The following is a 23,594-nucleotide window of genomic DNA, read 5'->3' as shown; positions in this document are numbered from 1 at the left end:
GTTTTTTTTTTTTTTTCCCTCCTCTGAGATATGTGCCACAGATGGTACTATTGTCAATTTTCGAATTCCTAACTTCTCCCTCCATCCGTAAGTTTTCAAGGGGTAGCCATGCTTGTGCTTAACTGTTGTGTTTAAAGGACTTTTTGTAGTGTGTGCATGCTGGTATGGCTCTCCAACCTTTTAGGGAGATGCTAGTAACCCGCTTTCCCCTAAACGTGCCGTCTTTGTGCTCCGCGGAGGGCACCGCGTGCGTTCGGTGGGAAGTGGCGGTGGGAGGGGGGTGAGAGCTACCGGCGAAGCGAGAGGCGGGGCCTTGGCAATGGTGGACCCGGGCGGAGGGGAGGTCTCGCTTTCCACCTCTCCACCCCGTCCCAGTACTGGCCTGGGTCCCAGCCCCACCCCTGCCCGGAGCGCGCGGCGGATCACGTCACCGGCCTGCACTAGGCTGCCCCCACGGCGCGCGGGAAGGCGCATGTGCACACGCTCCGTTTCGGCCGCCGGCGGCGCTGACAGAAACAGGCCACGGTCGCTTCTGGTTGGCCTGGAGGTGCGCTGGCTATGCTCATCCACCGCCCTCGAGGTCCCCACAGCCCCATCATTCAGCTCCCTAGGGCCGCCGGCGCGGCGGTGGCTTCGCAGGAAGCTGAGTCCCTCTCCCCGGCTCTCCTCCCCTTGGCTTCGTTGCCCCGCCCTCGCCGGGCTGGGCTGCGGGGTCAGGGGCCGAGCGGAGCCGGGTGAGTATTCCCACAGTCCTTGCCGGTCGCCTACTTCCGGCTCTGCTGCCACACGGTTCTCGCCCTACTCCTAGTACAGGGAGGAAGGGCGCGCGCGGGTAGGCGGGAAACAGCCCAGCCCCGAACAAAAGGCTGGGGAAGCGGCCCCTCAACTGCAGGCCTGTGCTAGCCGCACCGCTCGGAGCTTGGGGCTAGCGGGGAAGGGCGAGGACACTGTTTCCCCTCGGATCCGCCCCTTGTCGCGCACCTGGTGTCACCAGCGCTCCTGGGCCACTACCCAAAGGCTGCGGCACCCTCGAAGTGGGTAGTTACTGTCTTGTGTTTAAAATCCACATACTGATAGTAAATAGCAAGTCTTTGACCATGCGATGTTGAAACAAAGAGTATTAAATTACTGGGGCTTCCAGTGGCTGAGTGCAAATTAATTTGAAGTTTCTGATTCATTAAGTATTAGGAGAAATAACCTGATATTTAGAGCCAACAGGTTTTTCTTTTTTAAAAAATACCTCAAGATAACCTATAAAATCATGAATTGGCGGGGAGGGCGGGAGAATGATAATAGTTGACAGCTTTATAGAAACTTTTAGTGGCGATAAAATTACAACAGTATTGGAAATAAGGCAAAAGGATGATAACGTGTCTTTTTAGAGTCAAAATGAAGCCTATTTAACAGGCCCATCTGAAGATGGTTTAGATTTCTAGGGGACTGTATTTTGTTTGGCATGATGATACTGATTAGGGCCTAGGCTTTGTAGTTAACATCTTTGATTGCTAGAGATGCAAATTATTTCTGAGTGGGAGAGAAAAAAGTACAGTACTCCTTAAGGTTGTAGTTTTATTGCCTTGTAGGCTATTAACCATTTTTCTATCTAACCTATTAAACTTATGCCATCATTTTTTCTTCAGTGTTTGTACTCAGTTCCTCAAATGCTTCTGGGTGCGCTAAGCCACTCAGCTTGTTCCATTGTGAGTTTAATAAGTCTTTGTCGCAGGTTCACTTTGAGTCATATTTATAACTTTTGTTATTGGACGATGGTCTCTATTCTTTAGTGGCAAAAACAAGTTTATGCTTCTCAGGATCGGAGAACACAGACCCTGTGTGTACTCAAATACATCATAGGATCCCATGTAGAATCGTTTCTCATTGCTTCCGAAGGGTTAAATATTGACCAGAGGAAATGTTGCAGAACCTTGACCAAAAAATAAGTCCTGAGTATTGAGAAATTAAAGTCTTGCAAATTGCAGTTTAAAAGTTGTTATTGATATTTTAAATTGAATAAATTAGTTGAAATAGTAGTTCTAAACTGCATACGTTTGAATGCGAGTGTCAAAAGTTTATATTCTCTGTGCCCTGCTTTTCCCTTGCCACCTTCTGTTTTATTTAGGATAAGGTTAACTGAGGTTTTGCTACATGGTGGGCCATTCAAGTTAGGTATAATGTGTTGGGACAAACTATATGTTGACAGTAGTTCCTGTTGTGTAATAAATTTCTGAGAAAGGTAAAGCAGTCCTTTAGGAAAAATAAGTAGGGTAAAGCTTACAAAAGATTTCTTAAGATGGGCTTGATTTGGTTATTATCTTTGAAGCCTAGAGATGTGTTTGGGACTCAGGAGTTTGTATTTGAATCACACATATAATCAGGGAACCTTAAGAAAAAAAAAAAAGCCATAGAGATCATTTGTTGATTATCTATTGATAACAAATGTTTTGAGGGGACAATCGGCCTGAGTATAATAAAGCAATTAGAAAGTTGGGGAATGGAGAATAGGCGAATAAGCTATACTTGAAGGAATCCTGTTTAGGGAATGGTTGCTGAAAACTGCAGAGACAAGACTTCTCTAATGGGTTTGCCTGATTACATAGGTTTATAAAATCCAGGAAGAGTGCTTAATAATAAGAGTTTGGTTTAGTTTAGTTTAGATGCCCAATATCTCTCAATCCATACTCTCTCTTCAGGTTCTTTACTGGTCTACCTCATTTCAATCTGTTTGAGGTTCACTGCCACTGCCCCCATCCCTTCAATCTCTTTCTTTCTATATCCTCCTATACCATAATTCAAGGATTAGCTGAAATCTAACTGCTGTAGGGCACATGCTCTGGTTCCAGGCTGTCTTAGGTCAAATTGCTACACTTAACAGCTGTGTTACCTTGAACAAGTTACCCTCTCTCTGTCTCAATTTCCTTATCTATAAAATAAAGAAAATCCTAGTAATTTATCTCAAAAAGTTGCTATGAGGATTTGTTGCCATAGTTCTTAATACATAGTAATACGTGTGATTTTAATTATTTTAATCCATACTAATTCTTTAAACAGGTTGTACAGTTTATCAGTTTTTTTATTATCCATTATTCTCTGATGTTCTTTTCAATTTGAATCTTAAAAATTTGATTACTTTGAGAAGAATGTGTATTCTGAAAAAAAAAATCGATTACAAACAATTGAAGGCAAAGACTGTGTATTATACTTTTTTAAAGTCTCTTAAACTGAGGCTGGGTACAGTGGCTCATGCCTGTAATCACAGCACTTTGGGCGGCCGAGGCAGACAATCACCTGAGCTGAGGAGTTCGAGACCAGCCTGGGCAACATGGCAAACTCCTGTCTCTATAAAAAACGCAGAAAATTAGCTGGGCATGGTAGTGCACATGTGTGGTCCCAGCTACTCAAAAGGCTGAGGTGGAAGGATCACTTGAACGGGGGTGGTAGAGGTTGCAGTTTGCTGAGATGGTACCACTGCATTTCGGTCTGGGTGACATAGTAAGACTCCCCTCCCCTTAAAAAAAAAAAACTCTTAAACCTCTCAGGATGCTCTGGGGGCTCAGTGTAATATATTTTTTCTTCCCATCTTACATCTAGTTTTTTTTCCCAATTTTTTAATTTTGTAGCTTATAGTTTTAAATTTATACTCTATTTTGTTCCAAAAGTATTTGAGGTAGCTTATAAACCATATGATATATAATAACATACAAAATAAAGAGAAATCAAGATCATGAAAATATGAAGCGTGAATAGAAAGATGTGATTAGGGTGAGTTATAACTAAAAATATACTGTGAAATATTATACAATTATTAAAGGTAGGCCACAAGGTTCTGAGCTTCATGATGGTCAAAGGACAGAAGTAAACATGTTTATTGCCCAGCAAAAACATAGATTTCTGTGTTAAAATAATTAATTGGGAGGCCATTGCTTGCAGAGCCTCCAGTGCCCTGGGTTCCTACATAAGCAAACTTACACCCAACTCAGTATAAATGGTTGTATTCTAGGAAAGCGAAACTTTAGCCTAACCAATCAGAAAGCACCAACTAACTAACCATCAACTTACAGGAATGATCCAAATAAGGCTACTCCGCTTTGACCAATCATGTATTTTCTTGGTCTTGCTTCTGTGTTCACTCTACAAAAACCTTCAAAAGCCTTCTTTTTTTTTTTTTTTTTATGAAAAGGTTGGGGTTTCACCATGATGGCCAGGCTGATCTCAAACTCCTGACCTCAGGTGATCCACCTACCTTGGCCTCCCAAAGTGCTAGGATTACAGGCGTAAGCCACCGCCCCCGGCCTCAAAAGCCTTCTAATTGTGTCCCTTTGGTGCAGCGCCAAATTGCTTGCATTCTGGAGCTGCACAATTCATTAATATGCCTAGTGTTCCATTATTGGAACACTAAGCTTGTAGAAATTATTTATATTCTGCTCAAGGTCATTGCCAAGGTCTGATTTGTCACACAGCCTCCAGCGTAAATGGGTTAACCATTGTCTGTTCAAATGAATGGTTTTTTTTTTTTTTGTTTGTTTGTTTTCTTTTTTTGAGTCGGAGTTTCCATCTGTTGCCAGGCTGAAGTGCAGTGGTGTGATCTGGGCTCACTGCAACCTCTGCCTCCTGAGTTCAAGCAATTCTCAGCCTCCTAAATAACTGGGACTACAGGCATGTGCCACCATGCCCGGTATTTTACGTTTTTAGTAGAGATGAGGTTTCTCCATATTGGTTAGGCTGGTCTTGAACTCTCGACTGAGATGATCTGCCTGCCTCAGCTTCCCAAAGTGCTGGGATTACAGGGGTGAGCCACTGCGCCAGCTATAAACATTTTCTTGTTTTTGTTTTTTTGAGACAGGAACTTGCTGTGTCACCCAGGCTGGAGGGCAGTAGTGCAATTATGGCTTACTGCAGCCTCGATTTCCTGGGTGCAAGCTATCTGCCTATCTCAGCCTCCCAAGTAGCTGGGACTATAGGTATGCACCACTATGCCAGGATAGTTTTTGTATTTTTTGTAGAGGTGGCATCTCACCATGTTGTCCAGGCTGGTCTCAAATTCCTGGGCTCAAGCAATCCACCTGCCTTGGCCTCCCAGAGTGCTGGGATTACCGTGCCTGACCTCAAATAAACTCTTTAAAATTTTAATGTGCCTTAGTTTATCTTTTAGCACTTAGTAAATATTTAGTGAGTGAAATGGAGGTTGTGATCGCAGATTTTAAAGGACATTCTGAGTACCTAGAGCTAAATTCTCTAGATTTCGTTAATTCCTTATCTCTTCCCAGTATTTCTCAAAGGGGACTCTACTGGCATTTTTATGGACAACTCTTCACTGTGTGGATTGCACATTGTAGGATGTTTATTTTACCTGGTCCCTCAGCACTAAATGGCATTGGCAAACTATAACTTCCTTTCTTTTTGACAATCCAATATGATCCCATTTATTTCCAAGCGGTCCTTTGGAGAGTGGGTTCCCCATAAAACCGGGAACCATTGGACCTTATTTGCCCAGAGTCGACTCCGCTCAAGCTATGCTCCATCCGCTGCCATTTGTTTTATTTTGAATCCTTGCATTCTTTTCAGACCCTGTCTTCGCAGGAACTCCTCCATCTTTTTGGAGTGGTTTTGTCTCCACCTAGTTGGCCCTTACTCAAATTTCAAAATTTAGGTCTTTAAGAATTTAATTCATGTCTTCAGAACTCCAAGTTTTGGAGTCTTCCTTAGTTTTCCCAGGAAGTTTGACATTCTTTTCTAGGAGGACACTCACAGCAAGTACTAGGGTATCGTAGGTACTGAGTAAATGAATGAAAAAACTTGTGGAAATAAGGCACATTAGTCTCATCTCTGAACAAAGACTTTTGCAAGAAGAAAAGGGAATATGTCTTTCATTACAAAAATGTCCTACCATTTACCTATTTTCCAAAAGAAAAATATGGTGCTTGGTAGTATATTTTAAAGACAATTTGCTATATTCAGCAATCATCTGAATTCAGCCTGGCACTGTTTATAGCTTCTGATATTGTGTTGATCTTTTTTTTTTTTTTTTTTTTTTTGAGACGGAGTCTCGTTCTGTTGCCCAAGCTGGAGTGCAATAGCGTGATCTCAGCTCACTGCAACTTCCACTGCCCGGGTTTAAGTGATTCTCCTGCCTCAGCCTCCCAAGTAGCTGGGATCACAGGCACCTGCCACCATGCCCAGCTGATTTTTGTATTTTTCATAGAGATGGGGTTTCACCATGTTGGGCAGGCTGGTCTCGAACTGCTGCCTTCACATGATCTACCCACCTTGGCCTCCCAAAATTCTGGGATTATAGTCGTGAGCCACTGCTGTTTTCTGTTTTTTCTTATTTGTTGGATATTTTTGACCAAGGTCATACCCCATTATTTCCTTATTTCCTAATACTATTGCCTCTCATTTAAACATTGATTTGGAATATGTATTCCAATGGGAAGGCAAGGAGGGAGAATTGAGCCCTGCTGGTCATCTGTTGTCAGGACTGATCCACTTCTCTTTTGATGTATCTCTGCTATCTTACTGGATTGCCCAGGACCAGGCCTTATGTGTCCCACCCAGGCTGCCAAATGTCTTGAAATCCAGGTCTTTTACCAGCCCTGTCAAAATGATTCATCTTTTGTCTAGGGATCATGCTAGTCTTTTAGGTTATCTTTTAGGTTATCAGGTTATCTTTCTGGCCAAGGCTTAGGATCATTTAAATTTGCACTGTGGGTGCTTCCTTGCTTTCTAAAATTTGAGGACCACTGCTTAAGGACCTTGCCAGGTAAGTGATTAAATTAATCTAAATGAATTCAAGCCAAATTGCCATAAAAGTAGTGGGTTGACATTTAACTCTCCTAGCTAATATTGCATTTTTTTTTTAAAGAGTCCACACTTAGAGTTATAAATAATGTGGAATTGTTGCTAGAAGGGACAAGTATTCAGGAAGTTGCCTACTTTATTAGTCAAAAATGATTTTTAATGTTTAAATGTATGCATAACATGTTCTGTGGTAATCACATTTTTGTAAATGATCTTAAGTTCTGGGAAATTTAGTTATATTTCTTATATTGTTTTAGTCCCATTATGACTCTGATATACATTGATTTATAGATTCATCAAAAACAATGTCTCCAACAAAAAAAATAACAAAGAATTAGTTTCACACACATTAGATTAAAAATCACATTAAAAAATATGGAGAGTGGTAGTGAAAAAATTGTTTTCAATTAAAAAGGATCATTTAAACAATGATTATATACAGTGTTAGAATTCACTGAGGCTGCTTTTCTGGAAAGATATACGTGAACAGCAGCAGAATAAGCTTCTTCTATGCTTCTAGTCTAAGGGCGAACTTATAGTTTGGAAAGACTACCCTCACTTGGTGAGGAAAATTATTCTGTCTTTCCAATCTTTAGTCTCTGCTAAAGCAGTTAGAAAAAGGTTTTGATTGAATGTTACAAAAAAAAAAAAAATCAAATAGCTCTTTAGCCAAAGTAAGACTAAAGCAAAATAGATGTATTAACAACTTATACTTTATGACACGAGGAGTGCTGACATTTCTAACTTTTACTAACAACAAGACATGAGAGGGTCATTGTTTAGGATGAGATGAGAATTGAAATTCATCTTTTTACTGAGAGTTCATTTGAGTGACTGTCGTCACCTCTAGTCTGAATTTAGTTTAAGTTAACTTAAGTCTGGAAACATAGGCAGTTCACATATTTAAGGTTTTTCATTTGCAAAATAAGGATTATTCTTGCCATTATTGCTTAATAAACCACATTTGTGGTTATTTCCATTTTTAGCCATGTTTTCAGCCATCTCATAATAGGAAGTTCTCAGATTCTAATTTCTGCCTCTAGTAGTTTATGAACTTGGTAGAGGACCAGAAAGTATTACAACTTGAAAAGTATGTATAAAAATGTTGATTGAATTATATTTACATTTTTGAGTTGAAATATTCTTGCTTGAGCAAAGAAACAATAATTATTCCATGATATTTCATTATGATACATTATGATGAATCGAGTTGAGATGGATATCTTTTTAGCATAGTATACTTCCTAATTTTGTAATCAAGCCGTAAGTGTTTGTATTATTGTATTTAGCATCCTTCAGCAATCCTAGTCCTTAGATAATTTAAAAAGTATTCAACCAAATATTAATTAGTGTTTTGATGTTCAGTCATCTTGCTTGTAGCACAGTGCTGTTAATTAGATAAACTATGGCTATTGAGTGAAATTTTATGTTTAAGTATTTTCAATACTTCAGTAAACCTCAAGTAACTGGAGGGCTTAGGCTTACTTTGTTCAGTTTTGTTATTAAGTAAGAGTTTGTTGGAATTTTAAAAATTTAAGTATATTAGTATTCTTTATGAATGAAAGTTAATTTTTCTTTGATTTAGTATCTTTCAGTATATGTCAGGGACATCATACAGTTGGAAAAATTCCCTCTGGCTGCACCATATCAGTCTTCTCTTCCTATTCTAGTTTTGTGTTCTCTTGCTGATTGATGAAATGGGTTCTGTTACCGTCTACATAATGTTGATGTAGAATCAGTATTTCCAGCTCAGATTTCTCTTTCCTTCTGAGTTGAAGACACACCTCAAAAATGCCTGCTAGACCCCTTTACTTCGGCATTCCATGGGCATTTCAAATTCAAACTCAGTATGGCCAAATTAAACCCATCTCTCTTCCCAAAACTGCTATTCCTCCAGAGACCTCTGTCTTAACTCAGTTTACCACCACCTAAAGGCAGAAAGCTTGGAATCTTTTCTCTTCCCTATCTCCCACCAGTCTTTTCAGTTGTATTGTCCATATCTAGTTCAATAGCGGTTTATTTTTCATAGACTCACTTTTATTGAGTCTTTTCAAGGTAATTGGTTATAGAAATAACAGTTGTACTTCTTTTTTACTTTTATGTTTTTGGTTTGTTTAGCATTTAATTATAGTATGTATTTATGATATGAGAACATGGTTTGTGAACACACAGTTAACTGATGGGAGCAGAGGTGCTTCAGGAGCAGCATGCTGTAGACCTGAGTCAGTGTTGATTAATCTGGCAAGTTGGTTAAATGGAGGTTGGATAAGAGAGTTTCTACTATAATATTTGCATTTTTTATCTCCCTTTGTTAGAATATGAGCTCTTACAAGGCAAGGACTATTAATTTTTTCATTGTTGTATACCTAACCTTTACTTATTCACAGTGCCTGCTACTTAGTAGATATTCAATATGTATTTGTTGGATGAATGAGCAAATTCTTGCATAGATTATACTAAATTTGAATAATCAGAATTAGCTAGTATAGACAGGTCATTGGCCTTGGAGCCAGATGGGTTTAAAATCCTTGCAGTTTATGTGATTTTAATTCAGTTGAAAAAAGGCATCTGGAATGTTTACTATGCTAAGCACCAAAGATATAGAAACAGGAATATAAAAACAGAAACAAGCTGGGTGCGGTGGCTCACACCTGTAATCCCAGCACTCTGGGAAGCCAAGGCAGGCGTATTGCTTGAGGTCAGGAGTTTAAGACCATCCTGGGCAACATGGTGAAACCCTGTCTCTAATAAGAATACAAAAATTAGCTGGATGTGGTTGTGTGCAAATGTAATCCCAACTACTTGAGAGGCTGAGGTGGGAGAATTGCTTGAACCTGGGAGGTGGAGGTTGCAGTGAGTCAGGATTGTGCCATTGCACTCCAGCCTGGGTGACAGAGCGAAATTTTGTCTCAAAAACAACAACAAAAATAAAAACAACAACAGCAAAAATGGGGATAAGGTGAGAAAGATAGAAAAACAACAATGCTTTTTTTTTTTGAGATGGGATCTCACTCTATCACCCAGGCTGGAGTAGAGTGGCATGATCATAGCTAACTGCAGCCTTGAATTCCTGGTCTCAAGCGATCCTCCTGCCTCAGCCTTCTGAATAGATGAGACTACAGGTGTGCACCACAATACCTGGCTAACTTATTTTTTAGTTTTTATGTAGATGGAGTCTTGCTATGTTTACCAGGCTGGTCTTGAACTTCTGGCTTCAAGCTGTCCTCCTGCTTTGGCCTCCCAAATTGCTGGGATTACAGGTGTGAGCCACCACGCCTGGCCAAAACCATTTTTTAGTGGCCTTGAGGTTATTTTCCATTCTACATCCCAAATTTTGGTTTATTGCCAGAAATAAATAAATTAGCAGAATTCCTTTCGATATCATTCTAAAGTTTATGCTAATACTTAGTTTTTATATTGCAGTTATTTAACATGGAAGAAGATGAGTTCATTGGAGAAAAAACATTTCAACGTTGTTGTGCAGAATTCATTAAACATTCACAACAGATAGGTGATAGTTGGGAATGGAAACTATCAAAGGTAATACTGGATATATTTGTTTGTTTTCTATCTCAATAGAGTTTTGTTTTGTTGATATGTAAAACCTCCATAATTGAAAGTAAAGTATGAAAATTGGTTTGATTTAGTAGAAGGCTGAAATTGAAGGATGTCTTAAAACATGTCCAATTTATTACTTCAACTACATATACTCATTATTATTAGGTTAAATAAATATTATTTTGAAAAGCTCTTAGGTAACCTGCTTTAATTTAACAGATAAAAATTAGCATATTAATTATCTGAATGTAAACAGATGTTTCTGTGGTGCTTCAAATCATTTGTTTACACTGTTAATTTTCTTAGGAAACTACTTTCGTCTAGAGAGTAAAAAGATAGTCTTGAAACCAAACCATAAACAATCACAAATTCTGAAATATTGAGGACTGTATTAATTGGGAATTTTCTATTAATATAAACATATTTCAAAAATTTTTTTTTTTTGAGACAGAGTTTCACTCTGTTCCCCAGGCTGGAGTGCAGTGGTGTGATCTTGACTCACTGCAACCTCTGCCTCCCAGGTTCAAGCGATTCTTGTGCCTCAGCCTCCCTAGTCGCTGGGACTGCAGGTGCGCACCACCACACCCAGCTAAGTTTTTTGTATTTTTAGTAGAGACGGGGTTTCGCCATGTTCGCCATGCTGGTCTCAAACTCGTGGCCTCAAGTGAGCTGCCTGCCTCAACCTCCTAGTCCTGGAATTACAAGTGTGAGCCACTGTGCTCGGCCCTAAAATTTTTTTTTTTTTTGTTTTTTTGAGATGAAGTCTTGCTCTCTTCTGGAGTGCAGTGGTGCAAATCTCGGCTCATTGCAACTGCCACATCCTGGGTTCAAGTGATTCTTGCACCTCAGCCTCCTGAATAGCTGAGACTATAGGTGCATGCCACTGTACCAGCTCATTTTTGTATTTTGAGTAGAGATGGGGCTTCACCATGTTGGCCTGGCTGGTCTCGAACTCCTGACCTCAAGTGATCTGCCTGTCTCGGCCTTCCTAAGTGCTAGGATTACAGGCGTGAACTACCATGCCTGATCTAAAATACATATATTTTTTCTTTTGGGTCTGTTCAGCAATAATAATGTAAAAGGCCTGTGTACTTACTTACTTCCATACTTACAATTAGTAAAGTTCTCTGTCAAAAACTGTGTTTTTTTTTTTTTTTTTTTTGAGACAGAGTCTCTCTGTGTCACCCAGGCTGCAGTACAGTGGCACAATCTCGGCTTACTGCAGTCTCTGCCTCCTGGTTCAAGCAATTCTCATGCCTCAGCCTCCCAAGTAATAGCCAGGATTTTAGGTGTCCACCACCACGCCTGGCTAATTTTTGTATTTTTAGTAGAGACAAGGTTTGGCCATGTTGCCCAGGCTGGTCTTGAACTCCTGACCTCAAGTAATCTGCCTGTCACAGCCTCCCAAAGAGCTGTGATTATAGTCGTGAGCCACCATGCCTGGGCTCTGTCAAAAGCTTTTTAAAGAGTTCCTTGAAATCCCTTTTTTAGAAAACAGGTAAGTTTCTCTACTTAACATTTTACTTGATTCCCGAAAAACGATAAATACTGATTCCCTGCTGGCTGGTTCTGTTTCCTGTATGCACTCTGAGGAATGAACAATTTGGATTCGAGTCCTATAATTCAGAACTGGGCCCGGAAGGTGTAGGTTTTGATCAGGTCCAGAGTGTCATTGGGGAAACAAGCCATGATTTCCTCTTGGGCCATGTGCAGGCTGAACTTTGACAGGGTGGCTTATGGATACTTCAGAGGAGAGGATCAATCTTTTGTGGTAGAGTCCAGCCCCACTCTCTAGGTAGTGATTATATAGTTGATCAGCCCTCAGGAAGTCTCCCTCTCCAGGATAATATGACTGTGCTAGCACCTTTCGTTGGTTTTGTTCCTGAGTATATTTAATTTTTTTGTTTGCTATTATGTTTCAATTTTAATTCATCCTATTTCTTCTATGATTATTGCTGACATGAACACTTGTAATTTTGTATATTAATTTTGTGACCATTCAGTCACCTTGTTGAATTCACATATTGGTTTTCATGGAACCCTGTCTCTACTAAAAATACAAAGTAGTTTCTCTTGGGTCTTGTAGGAATGAGGTCGTCTGCATGCATACTAAGAGGTTTATTTTTTATTGTTTTTTAAATTGACTTCTTTGTGATAGTTCTTTCTATTATTTTATGCATTGACTAGAAAAATGTCAAGTAATAGTGATAACAAATCTTACCTTGAACCTTTTTAATATTAATGCTTTCATTATATAATGATTAAATAAAATATTGGTTGTTTATTCATTGAATGAGTATAGGTTTCTGACCCCTTTTGACCTGTAATAATTTGTGTGATTATACCTTGGGGACTTTGCCTTTAAACAAGTTTTTTTTTTTTTTTTTTTTTTTTTAAAGAATGTTTTCTTTATCTTAAGCTGGAGGCAGGATGACAAATAATCCTGTTACCATTCCATTACCTGGCAGAATGAGGGAGGGGAAGGCTAGGGAGGGAGCTGGGACTGTGTATGCATTTGTGTTTGAAGGTTGAGGGGGTTGGAGCTGAGAAGGATCTTCAGTAGGGAAATTCTCTCTGTCAGAAGCTTCTCCATTGAAGTTGTAAACTAATGCCCCAAGAACCAGTTTTCAGGATTTGTTTTTATTATTGATCTTTCTCCAAAAAGGTATGCTTGAGTCTAGCCTTCTGTTGGCTGCCACTGGTTGCTTAGGTAGGATAGTTCCTTACCCTTTGTAGTGAGAGTTACACCTCTAATTAAGGGCAGTTGACTTTCATGGGGGGGATGAGCCCCTAGATAGTATCAAAGCATTGTGATAAATGGGTGAAGCTGCCAGAGACAGAACGATAGGAAGACTGAGTCCAGTGGTCCGTGACTGAACAGAGTGCCTGGCCTATTGCTAGGTTGGAAACATGAGCCCAAGTGTTACCAGATCTTTTGATATTTTGAGAAAAATAAAACATTCAGAATTTGGGTGAAGAGATCTCTGAATTTTTAGATGCTGGCAACTAATTAAAAAAGATTATTTTTCCAACAGTGAGGACCAAACCAAACATGTCAGTGATGCCTGATGGGGTGGTCAGTTTATGACTTCTGAGATTGGGTGTCTGCCTGGTATGACTGTGGTTTCTCTTCCAGCCCTGCCTCAGCACATGCTGAACACATGCTGAGCACATGAACTGAATTAGTGAAAGGGGCTCTAGGCAAAGCAGATTCCTGTGTTCTCAATTTGGCATTTTTGCTACCTAATTTCTGCAATCCTGTGCCATTTTTCTGAAGGGAATTGTGAATCAGTCACTTGCTTATATCCTCAAACCTTTCATTGCATTATATAGTATCTCAGTCTTTTTCTGGGACTGTTTGGAGACAGTATTGTTATACTATTGTTTTGGTTTTCAGGCCTCAGAAATTTATTTATTTTTTTAATGGTAGTATTGAGGTATAAGTGGCATACAATAACCTGCGTATATTTAAAGTGTATAATTTATTAAGTTTTGACATGTCTATAGACCTGTGAACCTTTACTGCAATCAAGAATGAACATATTCGTCACCCGATAAAGTTTCCTCATACTCCTGCTTTCTAATGCCTCCCCTTGCCCCTTCTCGATTCTGAAACTTATTCTTAAAAAGAGTCTTTTTTACTTTGAGAGACCAAGGCAGGTGGATCCCCTGAGGTCAGGAGTTGGAGACCAGCCTGGCCAACATGGTGAAACCCTGTCTCTACTAAAAATACAAAAAATTAGCTAGGCGTGGTAGTGCACACCTGTAATCCCAGCTACTTGGGAGGTTGGTACAGGATAATCGCTTGAACCCGGGAGGTGGAGCTTTCAGTGAGCCAAGATTGCACCATTGCACTCCAGCATGGCCAACAAGAGTGAGACTCGATCTCAAAAAAAAAAAAAAGAAAAATAGAGTCTTATCTATACCCATATATAGAGGTTCCTTTATTTTATTTTAAATTTTTGGAGACAGAGTCTCTGTCACTCAGGTTGGCGTGATCACTGCAGCCTCAATTTCCCCAGCTCAGGTAATCCTCTCACCTCAGCCTCCAGAGTAGCTGGGACCACAAGTGTGGACCAGCATGACTGGCTGATTTTTTTTTAGTTGAGACAGGGTCTTGCTCTGTTGTCCAGACTGGAGTGCAATGGCATGATCATGACTCACTAAAGCTTTGGCCTCCTGGGCTTAAGCGATCCTTCCACCTCAACCCCCTAAGTAGCTGCACTACAGGCCCGTGCTGCCACACCCAGCTAATTTTTTTATTTTTGTAGAGATGTGGGTCTCACTATGTTGCCCAGGCTGGTCTTTAATTCCTGGGTTCAAACAGTCCTCCCACCTTGGCCTGTGAAAGTGTTGGGATTACAGGTGTGAGCCACCATGCCTGGCCAAGTCTCCTTTAAAGAGTATATATTGTCCTTCATACCATATAATCACTTCGGCACCATCCATTTTATTTTTATTTTATTTATTTTAAAAATTAATATTTTTTTGAGATGAAGTCTTACTCTGTCACCAGGCTGAAGTGCAGTGGTATGTTCCCAGTTCACTGCAACCTCTGCCTCCCAGGTTCAAACGATTCTACTGCCTCAGCCTCCCAAGTAGCTGGGATTACAGGCATGTACCACCACGCCCAGATAATTCTATTGTATTTTTAGTAGAGACAGAGTTTCGCCATGTTTGCCAGGCTGGTCTCGAACACCTGACCTTAAATGATCTGACTGCCTCAACCTCCCAAAGTGCCAGGATTATAGGTGTGAGACGCTGAGGCCAGTACATTTTATTTTTTGAATTTAAACAGAATTCTGACAATATTTAGAGAATTGGTATAATTCAACTTTACAGAAAGGCATAAAACATTATTTTTTAGGCAAAGTTGATGAGAAAAGCAGTGTGAATTAATGAAACATAAATTATTAAAAAGTTTTACTTAAAGTAGGCAAAGTCTTTTTAATATTTATATCTGGAGCTATGCACAATAAGGATAATACTTTAAATCAATATTTTTCAGTGAGGCTGGAATGCTGTTGGCATCTAGGCAGGATAATTCTTGTTCTCCTACCTCTAACCTTTCCAAAACCCTCAGGAAGGTGGTACACTTGTTACAACCATTGTTTACCATGATGGTCTGTCAGGTATTAAAGATAGTGGTTAAGAGCATGGGCTTCACAGTCAGATAGATTCAGGTTCAAATACCTGCTTTACCATTTACTAACTGGATTTTAGACATATTACGTAATGTCTCCAAATTCTATATTCTTTATCTGTGAAGTGGGAATACTTAACCTTATATGGTTGTTGTATAGATTAAATGTTACTTTGCATTCAGAGTGTTTAGCCTGGTTTCTGACACGTAGAAAGCCATCTCATAATTTTTAGTTGTTTGAAATTTTCAGTGTTTTTTTCTTTCTTTCTTTTTTTTTTTTTTTTTGAGACGGAGTTTCTCTCTTGTTACCCAGGCTGGGGTGCAATGGCGCAATCTCGGCTCACCGCAACCTCCGCCTCCTGGGTTCAGGCAATTCTCCTGCCTCAGCCTCCTGAGTAGCTGGGATTACAGGCACGTGCCACCATGCCCAGCTAATTTTTTGTAGTTTTAGTAGAGACGGGGTTTCACCGTGTTGACCAGGATGGTCTCGATCTCTCGACCTCGTGATCCACCCGCTGCGGCCTCCCAAAGTGCTGGGATTACAGGCTTGAGCCACCGCGCCCGGCCTCAGTGTCTTTTATTACAGAAATAATGCTATAAATGAAGTTGTAGTTAGGTTTTTAGAAAACTCTCTAAAAGTAGTATTTAGCACCAAATATACTGTTCTGGTTGCTAGTATATTGTTCTGAGTTTCTTTAGGATTATAAAAGGGAACCTAAGAAGGAAAATTCTCTCTTCCTTTTTCAAGAAGAGCCTTACCAGAACCATCTTTTCTTTAGCAGCCCATAATCTCATCAGTGTTTCACATCAGCTGGCTCTACACTAGTTCAGAACCATGTAGCTTCTCACCTGAACCATTTCAATGGCCTGACAACTCTTCTCCAATTCATTCAACAAATTGCTGTCATAGTTAATCTTTTAAAAAAGATCTTTGTAGGAGTCCCATTTTCTACATGACTTTTTTCTTTGTTTCAGTTTGAGTTCTCTCATATCACAGAATAATATAGAAACTCCATCACAGTGTGTTCAGGGCCCCACATTGTGGCTTCCTGCTACCTCTCTAGCTTCACTGTCCACTCTAATTCATTTCTTTTCACTCTCTCTCCAGAGTCCTAAAAATGAAGGAAAAGCTATTTTGAAGAATAGATGAGTAAACTTTTATCAACATTAGAAAACAAAAAAAGATATCATCAAGGGATCCTAAAGCTTGATGAATTTCTCAAAGATATGAAAGCAGGAAAGATTGGATTGAAGAAAGAAACCAGATCCCAAAGCAGGGTGTAGAGAGGACCATGGTGAAACAGTGGAGGGGAGGGGAGCAGAAGAGAGTGCTCCAAGTGCAGAGATTTTGGATCCAAATGCAATTCTGAGTTATTTACTCTCTGCTTTTATAAATTGTTTAGCAGTAAGCATATTAAGCTAATAAGTTTTAATTAAAGCCTCTTTTTTACTTAATTTTGAATAATCAGTTTTACCCTTGATATCTTTATATTCACAGCAGTTTTGAAGATTCTTACTTTAGCCTTCTTAGTTTACAGAGTTAGTCCTTTTTATATTAGGAAAAATGGCAGGAGCAAATATGTGTATTATTATTAATGTTCTCCTAGGGTCACACTATAACCACATCGTCAGTGCATGTTTGTCGTGATGGATCATAAAAATACATCTATAAGCAAAGGTGTTAGACTATTGTTTTAGTTCATTAAGCTTGACATTGAATAAATGAGTTCCTAACATTCTTTGGACAGAGGTGCCAAGAATCCCAGGTGGTTCTCCTGCTTTTATACCTTCCTGGACTCCTAGATCTGCTTTCTGTTCTAGAGAGCTGAAAACATTGTATAATCTCAAATTTCATGTTGCTTTTAAGATTCAACCTTTGAGGTTATTTTTCAGAAATTTTACCTCTGTGTGTGTGTGTGTGTGTTTTGAAACAGTCTCACTCTATCAGCCAGGCTGGAGTGCAGTAGCGCGATCTTGACTCACTGTAACCTCCACCTCCCAGGTTCAAGTGATTATCGTGCTTTAGCCTCCAGAATAGCTGGGACTACAGGCATGCACCACCATGCCTGGCTAATTTTGTTTATTTGTTTGTTTTTGGTAGAAATGGGGTTTTGACATTTGGCCAGGCTCGTCTGGAACTCCTGGTCTCAAGAGATCTGCCCACCTCAGCCCCGCAAAGTGCTGGGATTACAGATGCGAGCCACCATACGCAGCCTCACTTGAGTTTTTAATATTCTTTACCTACACAACTGAAAACAGTAGAGCACTTTAAGTCCGATATATCAATTGAGGCAAAAGATTTGCCTCTTTTGTGCTACCTTATGATTTCTCACTTTGTATTCCCTTTGAGCCCTATACTTCTTAAGTGTCATCACTTTCATTTCCTGTTTTCTACTCATTTAAGAAAAGGCAAAATGTGCTAAACTATTCATATAATTATATAAATGCTAAAGTACAGACAAAAATGGTGGCCAGGTGAAAGTAATCTGCTGGCAGGCGGTGCTACCCTGTAGAAGCTCAGAATGTCCTGTCATCAGCTGATGAAGAAATGTCCAAATTGGCAAAGATAGCAATTTAAGTATCTTAATGTAACAATTCATAAATGTGTGAGTTATTTAAAAGTCCAGTGTATAAAACTTGAGAATTGCTTTCATGTATTTTATTTCTGGGGATAATTTGTGTTGTGGAGAAATTATATAGACTCTGAGAGGTGTAATGATGGAAGTTGTTTTCATAAATGTAAATTTTGATGGAGATCTAGTCAACTAGTCGTGATTCTTCTGTGATTACTAAATACTTGATTTTACTTAAAATTATTTTATCATTTACTTTAAATTTATTTTATCGTACTAAATAAATTTATTTTAATTTACCTCACTATTTAACTTTTGCTTAAATTTTATTCTTCCACTAATTTGCCTTTAAAATTTTTACATATACTAATATTTTTAAAGTCTTCACAAGACCCACTTTATCAGTTTAGTTCTCAGTTTCTTTGTTTGTGATATGGGGTATAGTTACTAAATGGTTAATGGTGCTAAGGTCAGTGCCTAGGTGCTGGAGTACAGTGGAGTGATCGTGGCTCACTGCAGCCTTGACTTTCTGGGCTGAAGGGATCCTCCTGTCTCAGCCTCCCCAAGTAGTTGGAACTACAAGTGTGTACCACTACACCTGGCTGTTTTAAAATTTTTTGTAGAGATGGGGTCACACCATGTTGCCCAAACTGATCTCGAACTCCTGGCCTCAAGCGATCCTCCTGCCTAGGCTTCCCAAAGTGCTGGGATTACAGGTGTGAGCTACTGTGCCTGGCTGTGCCCAGGTGTTATTATTGTGAGTCCATGCTCTAGACTCCAGGGCCCATGGCATCTAGTGGTTGCTTTTCAAAGAAGCACATCAAAAGGAATATGCATCAATAGCAAATAGCAATCATATACTGAAGGTTAGGTTAAGTTTGCAACTGAAAGTAAAGTTTGTAGACAGAATATCACAGTGGCTAAGACCTTGGCCTTTGGAATTGTTTAGAACTGGGTTAAACCCTAGATATGATTGTGTCCTCATGCAAGTTATTTTTTCTTTCACAGCCTTAGTTTTTATAACTAGCAAATGCAGATCATAGCACTTCCCATGTACATGATTATAAGGTTAATGAGAAAACAAATATGAAAGTACTTAGCAGAGTACTTATATACAGGAATCATTCAATATATCTTAGCCTATATAAAGTAATAAGAAGTGAATGTGCACATGAAGGCTGCCAGTCTTACATCTACCGGCATCCTGACCTGATGCTGACACCGATGCTGGTACACACACATGCATGGATGCCAGCGGCCCTACCCCCTCACCCTGTACCACCACTGCGAACATTCACGTGGAGGCCATAAGCCTTGCGCCCTCCAGTGCCCTGCCACATCCAACAAGTATGCACCCTGCTGCATTGCTGTTGCTGCTAACATGTCCAAATGAACAAGGATCCCACTGCCACCACCCAAGAAAGCACTTTGGTTGGTATCACCCATCAGAGTCTTGTGACCAGTGGTCTGGGAACACCTGAGCTCCTCCAGTGCAGCAGGTTTATAACTTGAGGGGCTAGAGAACAAAGCTGAGGGCCCAATACCAACCCCTCAGAATTAGAACACACAGCTCAGGAGGGCTAAAGTGAGCCTTGGCCCCCTAAAATCTCTCAGATTGAAGTAACATCAGCCCACACAGATGAGAAAGAACTAGTGCAAGAACTGTGGCAACTCAAAAAGCCAAAATACCTTCTTACCTCCAAACAACTGCACTCGTTTCCCAGCAGTGGTTCTTAACCAGGCTGAAATGACAGAAATATAATTCAGAATATGGATACTAATGAAGATCATTGAGATTCAGAGGGAAATTGAAACCCAGTTTAAGGATTCTTAGGAACACAATAAAATAATGCAGAAGATGATAGAAGTGGCCATTTTTAAGAAAGAACCAAACTGATCTGATAGAGCTAAAGAACTCACCTCAAGGATTTGAGAATAAAATTTTAAGTATTAAAAGCAGAATCAACCAAGCTGAGGAAAGAATCTCAGAGCTCAAAGACTGGTTTTACAAAATAATTAGACAAAAAATCAAAATCAAAAACAAAAACACAAAACGATAAAGAAGAATGCACAGAACCTCCTGAGAAATATAGGGTTATGTAAAGAGACCAACCTATGACTCACTGGTATCTCTGAAAGAGAGGGAGAGAAAGCAAACAACTTGGAAAACATATTTCATTGCATGGATATCATCTATACAAATTTCCCCAACCTTGCTAGAGAGGCCTACATTGAATTTCAGGAAATGCAGAGAACCCCTCCAAAATACTACACAAGAAGACCATCCCCAATACACATAAAAATCAGATTCCCCAAGGTCAAAATGAAATAAAAAATTGTAAAGGCAGCTAGAGAGAAGGGGCAGATCACTTAAAAAGGGAACCTCATCAGGCTGACAACAGACTTTTTAGTAGAAACCTACAAACCAGAAGATTTTAAGGGCCTATATTCAGCATTTTTAAATAAAAGAGTTTCCAATCTAGAATTTCATATTCAGTCAAACTAAGCTTCATAAGTGAAGGAGAAATAAGATTCTTTGCAGACCACCAAATGCTAAGGGAATTCATTATCACCAAACCTGTCCTGAATGTAGGGCTAAATATGGAAAGGAAAGACTGTTACTGGCCACTGTAAACACACACTTAAGTACATAGGCTAATGACACTATAAAGCAACCACACAAACAAGTCTGAATAATAACCAGCGAACAACATGATGGTAGGATTAAATCTACATGTATCAATATGAACAGTGAATGTAAACAGGCTAAATGCCCCTATTAAAAGACACAGAGTGGCAAATTGGATAAAAAAGCAAGACCCAACTGTACGCTGTCTTCGAGAGATCCATCTCACATGCAGTGACATCCATAGGCTCAAAGTAAAGGAATGAAGCAAAATCTACCAAGCAAATGGAAAACAGAAAAAGAGCAGGGATTGCCATTCTAATTTCAGACAAAACGGACTTTAAACCAGCAAAGGTAAGAAATGACAAAGAAGGGCATTACATAATGGTAAAGGGCACAATTCAGCAAGAGGACATAAATATCCAAAATATGTAAGCACCCACACAGGAGCACCCAGATTCATAAATGAAGTTCTTAGAGACCCACAAAGAGACTTAGGTAACCACACAATAATAGCAGGAGACTATTATCAGCAGTATTAGACAGGAGACCCCATCAACAATATTAGATGGATCGCTGAGGCAGAAAACTACCAAAATATTCGGGACCTGAACTCAACACTTGACAAAACAGACCAATAGACATCTACAGAACCCTTCACTCAGAAAGAACAGAATATACATTCTTCTGCATATGGCAGTACTCTAAAATTGACCACACACTCAGACATAAAAAATCCTCAGCCAAAAAAAAAAAGGAAAACCCCACAAAATCATACCAGCCACATTCTTGGGCCACAGCATAATAAAATTAGAAATCAGTGCTAAGAATATCACTCAGAACCATACAATTAATGGAGATTAAACAACCTGCTCCTGAATGACTGGGTAAATAATGAAATTAAGGCAGAAATAAAGACATTCTTTGAAACTATTAAGAACAAAGATACAACATACCAGAATCTCTGGGACACAGCTAAAGCAGTATTAAGAGGGAAGTTTATAGCCCTAAATGCCCACATCAAAAAGTTAGAAAGATCTCAAACAACCTAACATCCCAACTAGAGAAACTACAGAAATAAGAGGAAACCAACCCCAAAGCTAGCAGAATATAGAAATAACCAAAATCAGAGCTGAACTGAAGGAAATTGAGATGCAAAAAAAAAACCATACAAAAGATCAACAAATCTAGGAATTGGTTTTTTGGAAAGAATTAATAAGATAGGTAGACTGCTAGCTAGACTAATCAAGCACAAAAGAGAGACGATCCAAATAAACACATTCAGAGATGACAAAGGGGACATTGCCACTGACTAGACAGAAATACAGAAAAATCCCCCAGAGACTACTGTGAACACCTCTGCACACAAGCTAGAAACCTTAGAAGAAATTGATAAACTCCTGGAAACGTACAGCCTCCCAAGACTGAACCAGGAAGAAATTGAACAGACCAGTAATGAGTTCTGAAATTGAATCAGTAATAAAAATTTTATCAACCACTAAAAGCCCAGGACCAGATGGATTCACAGCTGAATTCTGTCAGATGTATAAAGAAGAGCTGGTATTATTCCTCTTGAAATTATTCCAAAAACTTGTGGAGGAGAGAACAACAACAACAAAAAACTTCCAGGTCAATATCCTTGATGAACATTGATGTAAAAATCCTCAACAAAATACTGGCAAACCACATCTAGCAGTACATCAAAAAGTGAATCCACCATGATCAGGTAGGCTTTATCCTAGGATGCAAGGTTGGTTCAGCATATGCAAATCAATAAATGTGATTTGACACATAAACAGAACTAAAACAACCCAAAAACCACGTGATTTTCTCAATAGTTGCAGAAAACCTTTCGATACAATTCAACATTCCTTCATAATAAAAATCCTCAACAAACTAGGCACTGAAGGAACATACTTCAAAATAATGAGAGCCATCTATGACAAACCCACAGCCAGCATCATACTGAATAAACACAAGCCGAAAGCATTCCCCTTGAAAACCAGAATAAGAGAAGGATGCCCTCTGTTCAACATAGTACTGGAAGTCCTTGCCAGAGCAATCAGGTAAGAAAAGAAAGAAAAAGCATCCAGATAGGAAAAGAGGGAGTTGAAATATTTCTGCTTGTAGATAATATGATTCCATACCAAGAAAACCCTATAGTTTCTGCCCCAAAGCTCCTAGATGTAATAAACAACTTCAGCAAAGTTTCAGGATACAAAATCAATGTACAAAAGTCAATAGCATTTCTTTTTGAGACAGAGTCTCACTCTGTTGCCCAGGCTAGAGTGCAGTGCCACAATCTCAGCTCACTGCAACCTCCTCCTCCCAGGTTCGAGCAATTCTTCTGCCTCAGCCTCCTGAGTAGCTGGGATTACAGGCACCTGCCACCATGACTGGCTAATTATTATATTTTTAGTAGAGGTGGGATTTCACCATGTTGGCCAGGCTGGTCTCAAACTCCTGACCGCAAGTGATCCAGCCGCCTTGGCCTCCCAAAGTGCTGGGATTACAGACGTGAGGCACCGTGCCTGGCCAAAAATCAGTAGCATTTCTATGCACCAACAATATCCAAGCTGAGAGCCAAATCAAGAATGAAGTCCCCTTCAAAGATGCCAGATAAAGAATTAAATACCTAGGAACGTAGCTAACTGGGGAGATAAATGATCTCTACCATGAGAATTACAAAACACTGCTTAAAGAAATCATAGATGACACAAATAAATGGAAAAACATTCCATGTTCACGGATAGAAGAAATAACATTGTTAAAATGGCCATATTGCCCAAAGCAATGTACAGATTCAGTGCTATTTTTATCAATCTACCAATGACATTCTTCAGAAAATTAGAAAATTAGTTCAACCATTGTGGAAGACAGTGTGGCGATTCCTCAAGGA

The 23,594-nt window shown here is 39.5% G+C and overlaps 1 protein-coding gene across 6 annotated transcripts in view; it reads left to right on the top strand.

Annotated features, from left to right (window-relative positions):
* The first annotated feature begins 438 nt into the window (after positions 1–438).
* Positions 439–23,594, top strand: part of ATG10 (autophagy related 10) — a 286,553-nt gene continuing 263,397 nt past the window's right edge. For 2 of the 6 annotated variants that reach the window (XM_032276892.1, XM_032276888.1), the window contains exons 1-2: positions 439–547; positions 10,219–10,335. In XM_032276892.1, coding sequence (XP_032132783.1) covers positions 473–547; positions 10,219–10,335 — 192 coding nt within the window. In that variant the 5' untranslated portion in view covers positions 439–472. Of the gene's footprint in view, positions 548–630; positions 735–769; positions 1,035–10,218; positions 10,336–23,594 lie in introns of those variants that run through there. The other 4 variants (XM_032276865.1, XM_032276857.1, XM_032276873.1 and 1 more) reach the window with 4 other exon arrangements.

The sequence above is a fragment of the Sapajus apella genome, unplaced genomic scaffold (genome assembly GCF_009761245.1).
Source record: "Sapajus apella isolate SASKATOON/1434 unplaced genomic scaffold, GSC_monkey_1.0 scaffold1, whole genome shotgun sequence".
Lineage (NCBI taxonomy): Eukaryota > Metazoa > Chordata > Mammalia > Primates > Cebidae > Sapajus > Sapajus apella.
The sequence above is the reverse complement of the archived record's forward strand: the minus strand, read 5'-3'. Positions and strand labels throughout refer to the sequence as shown.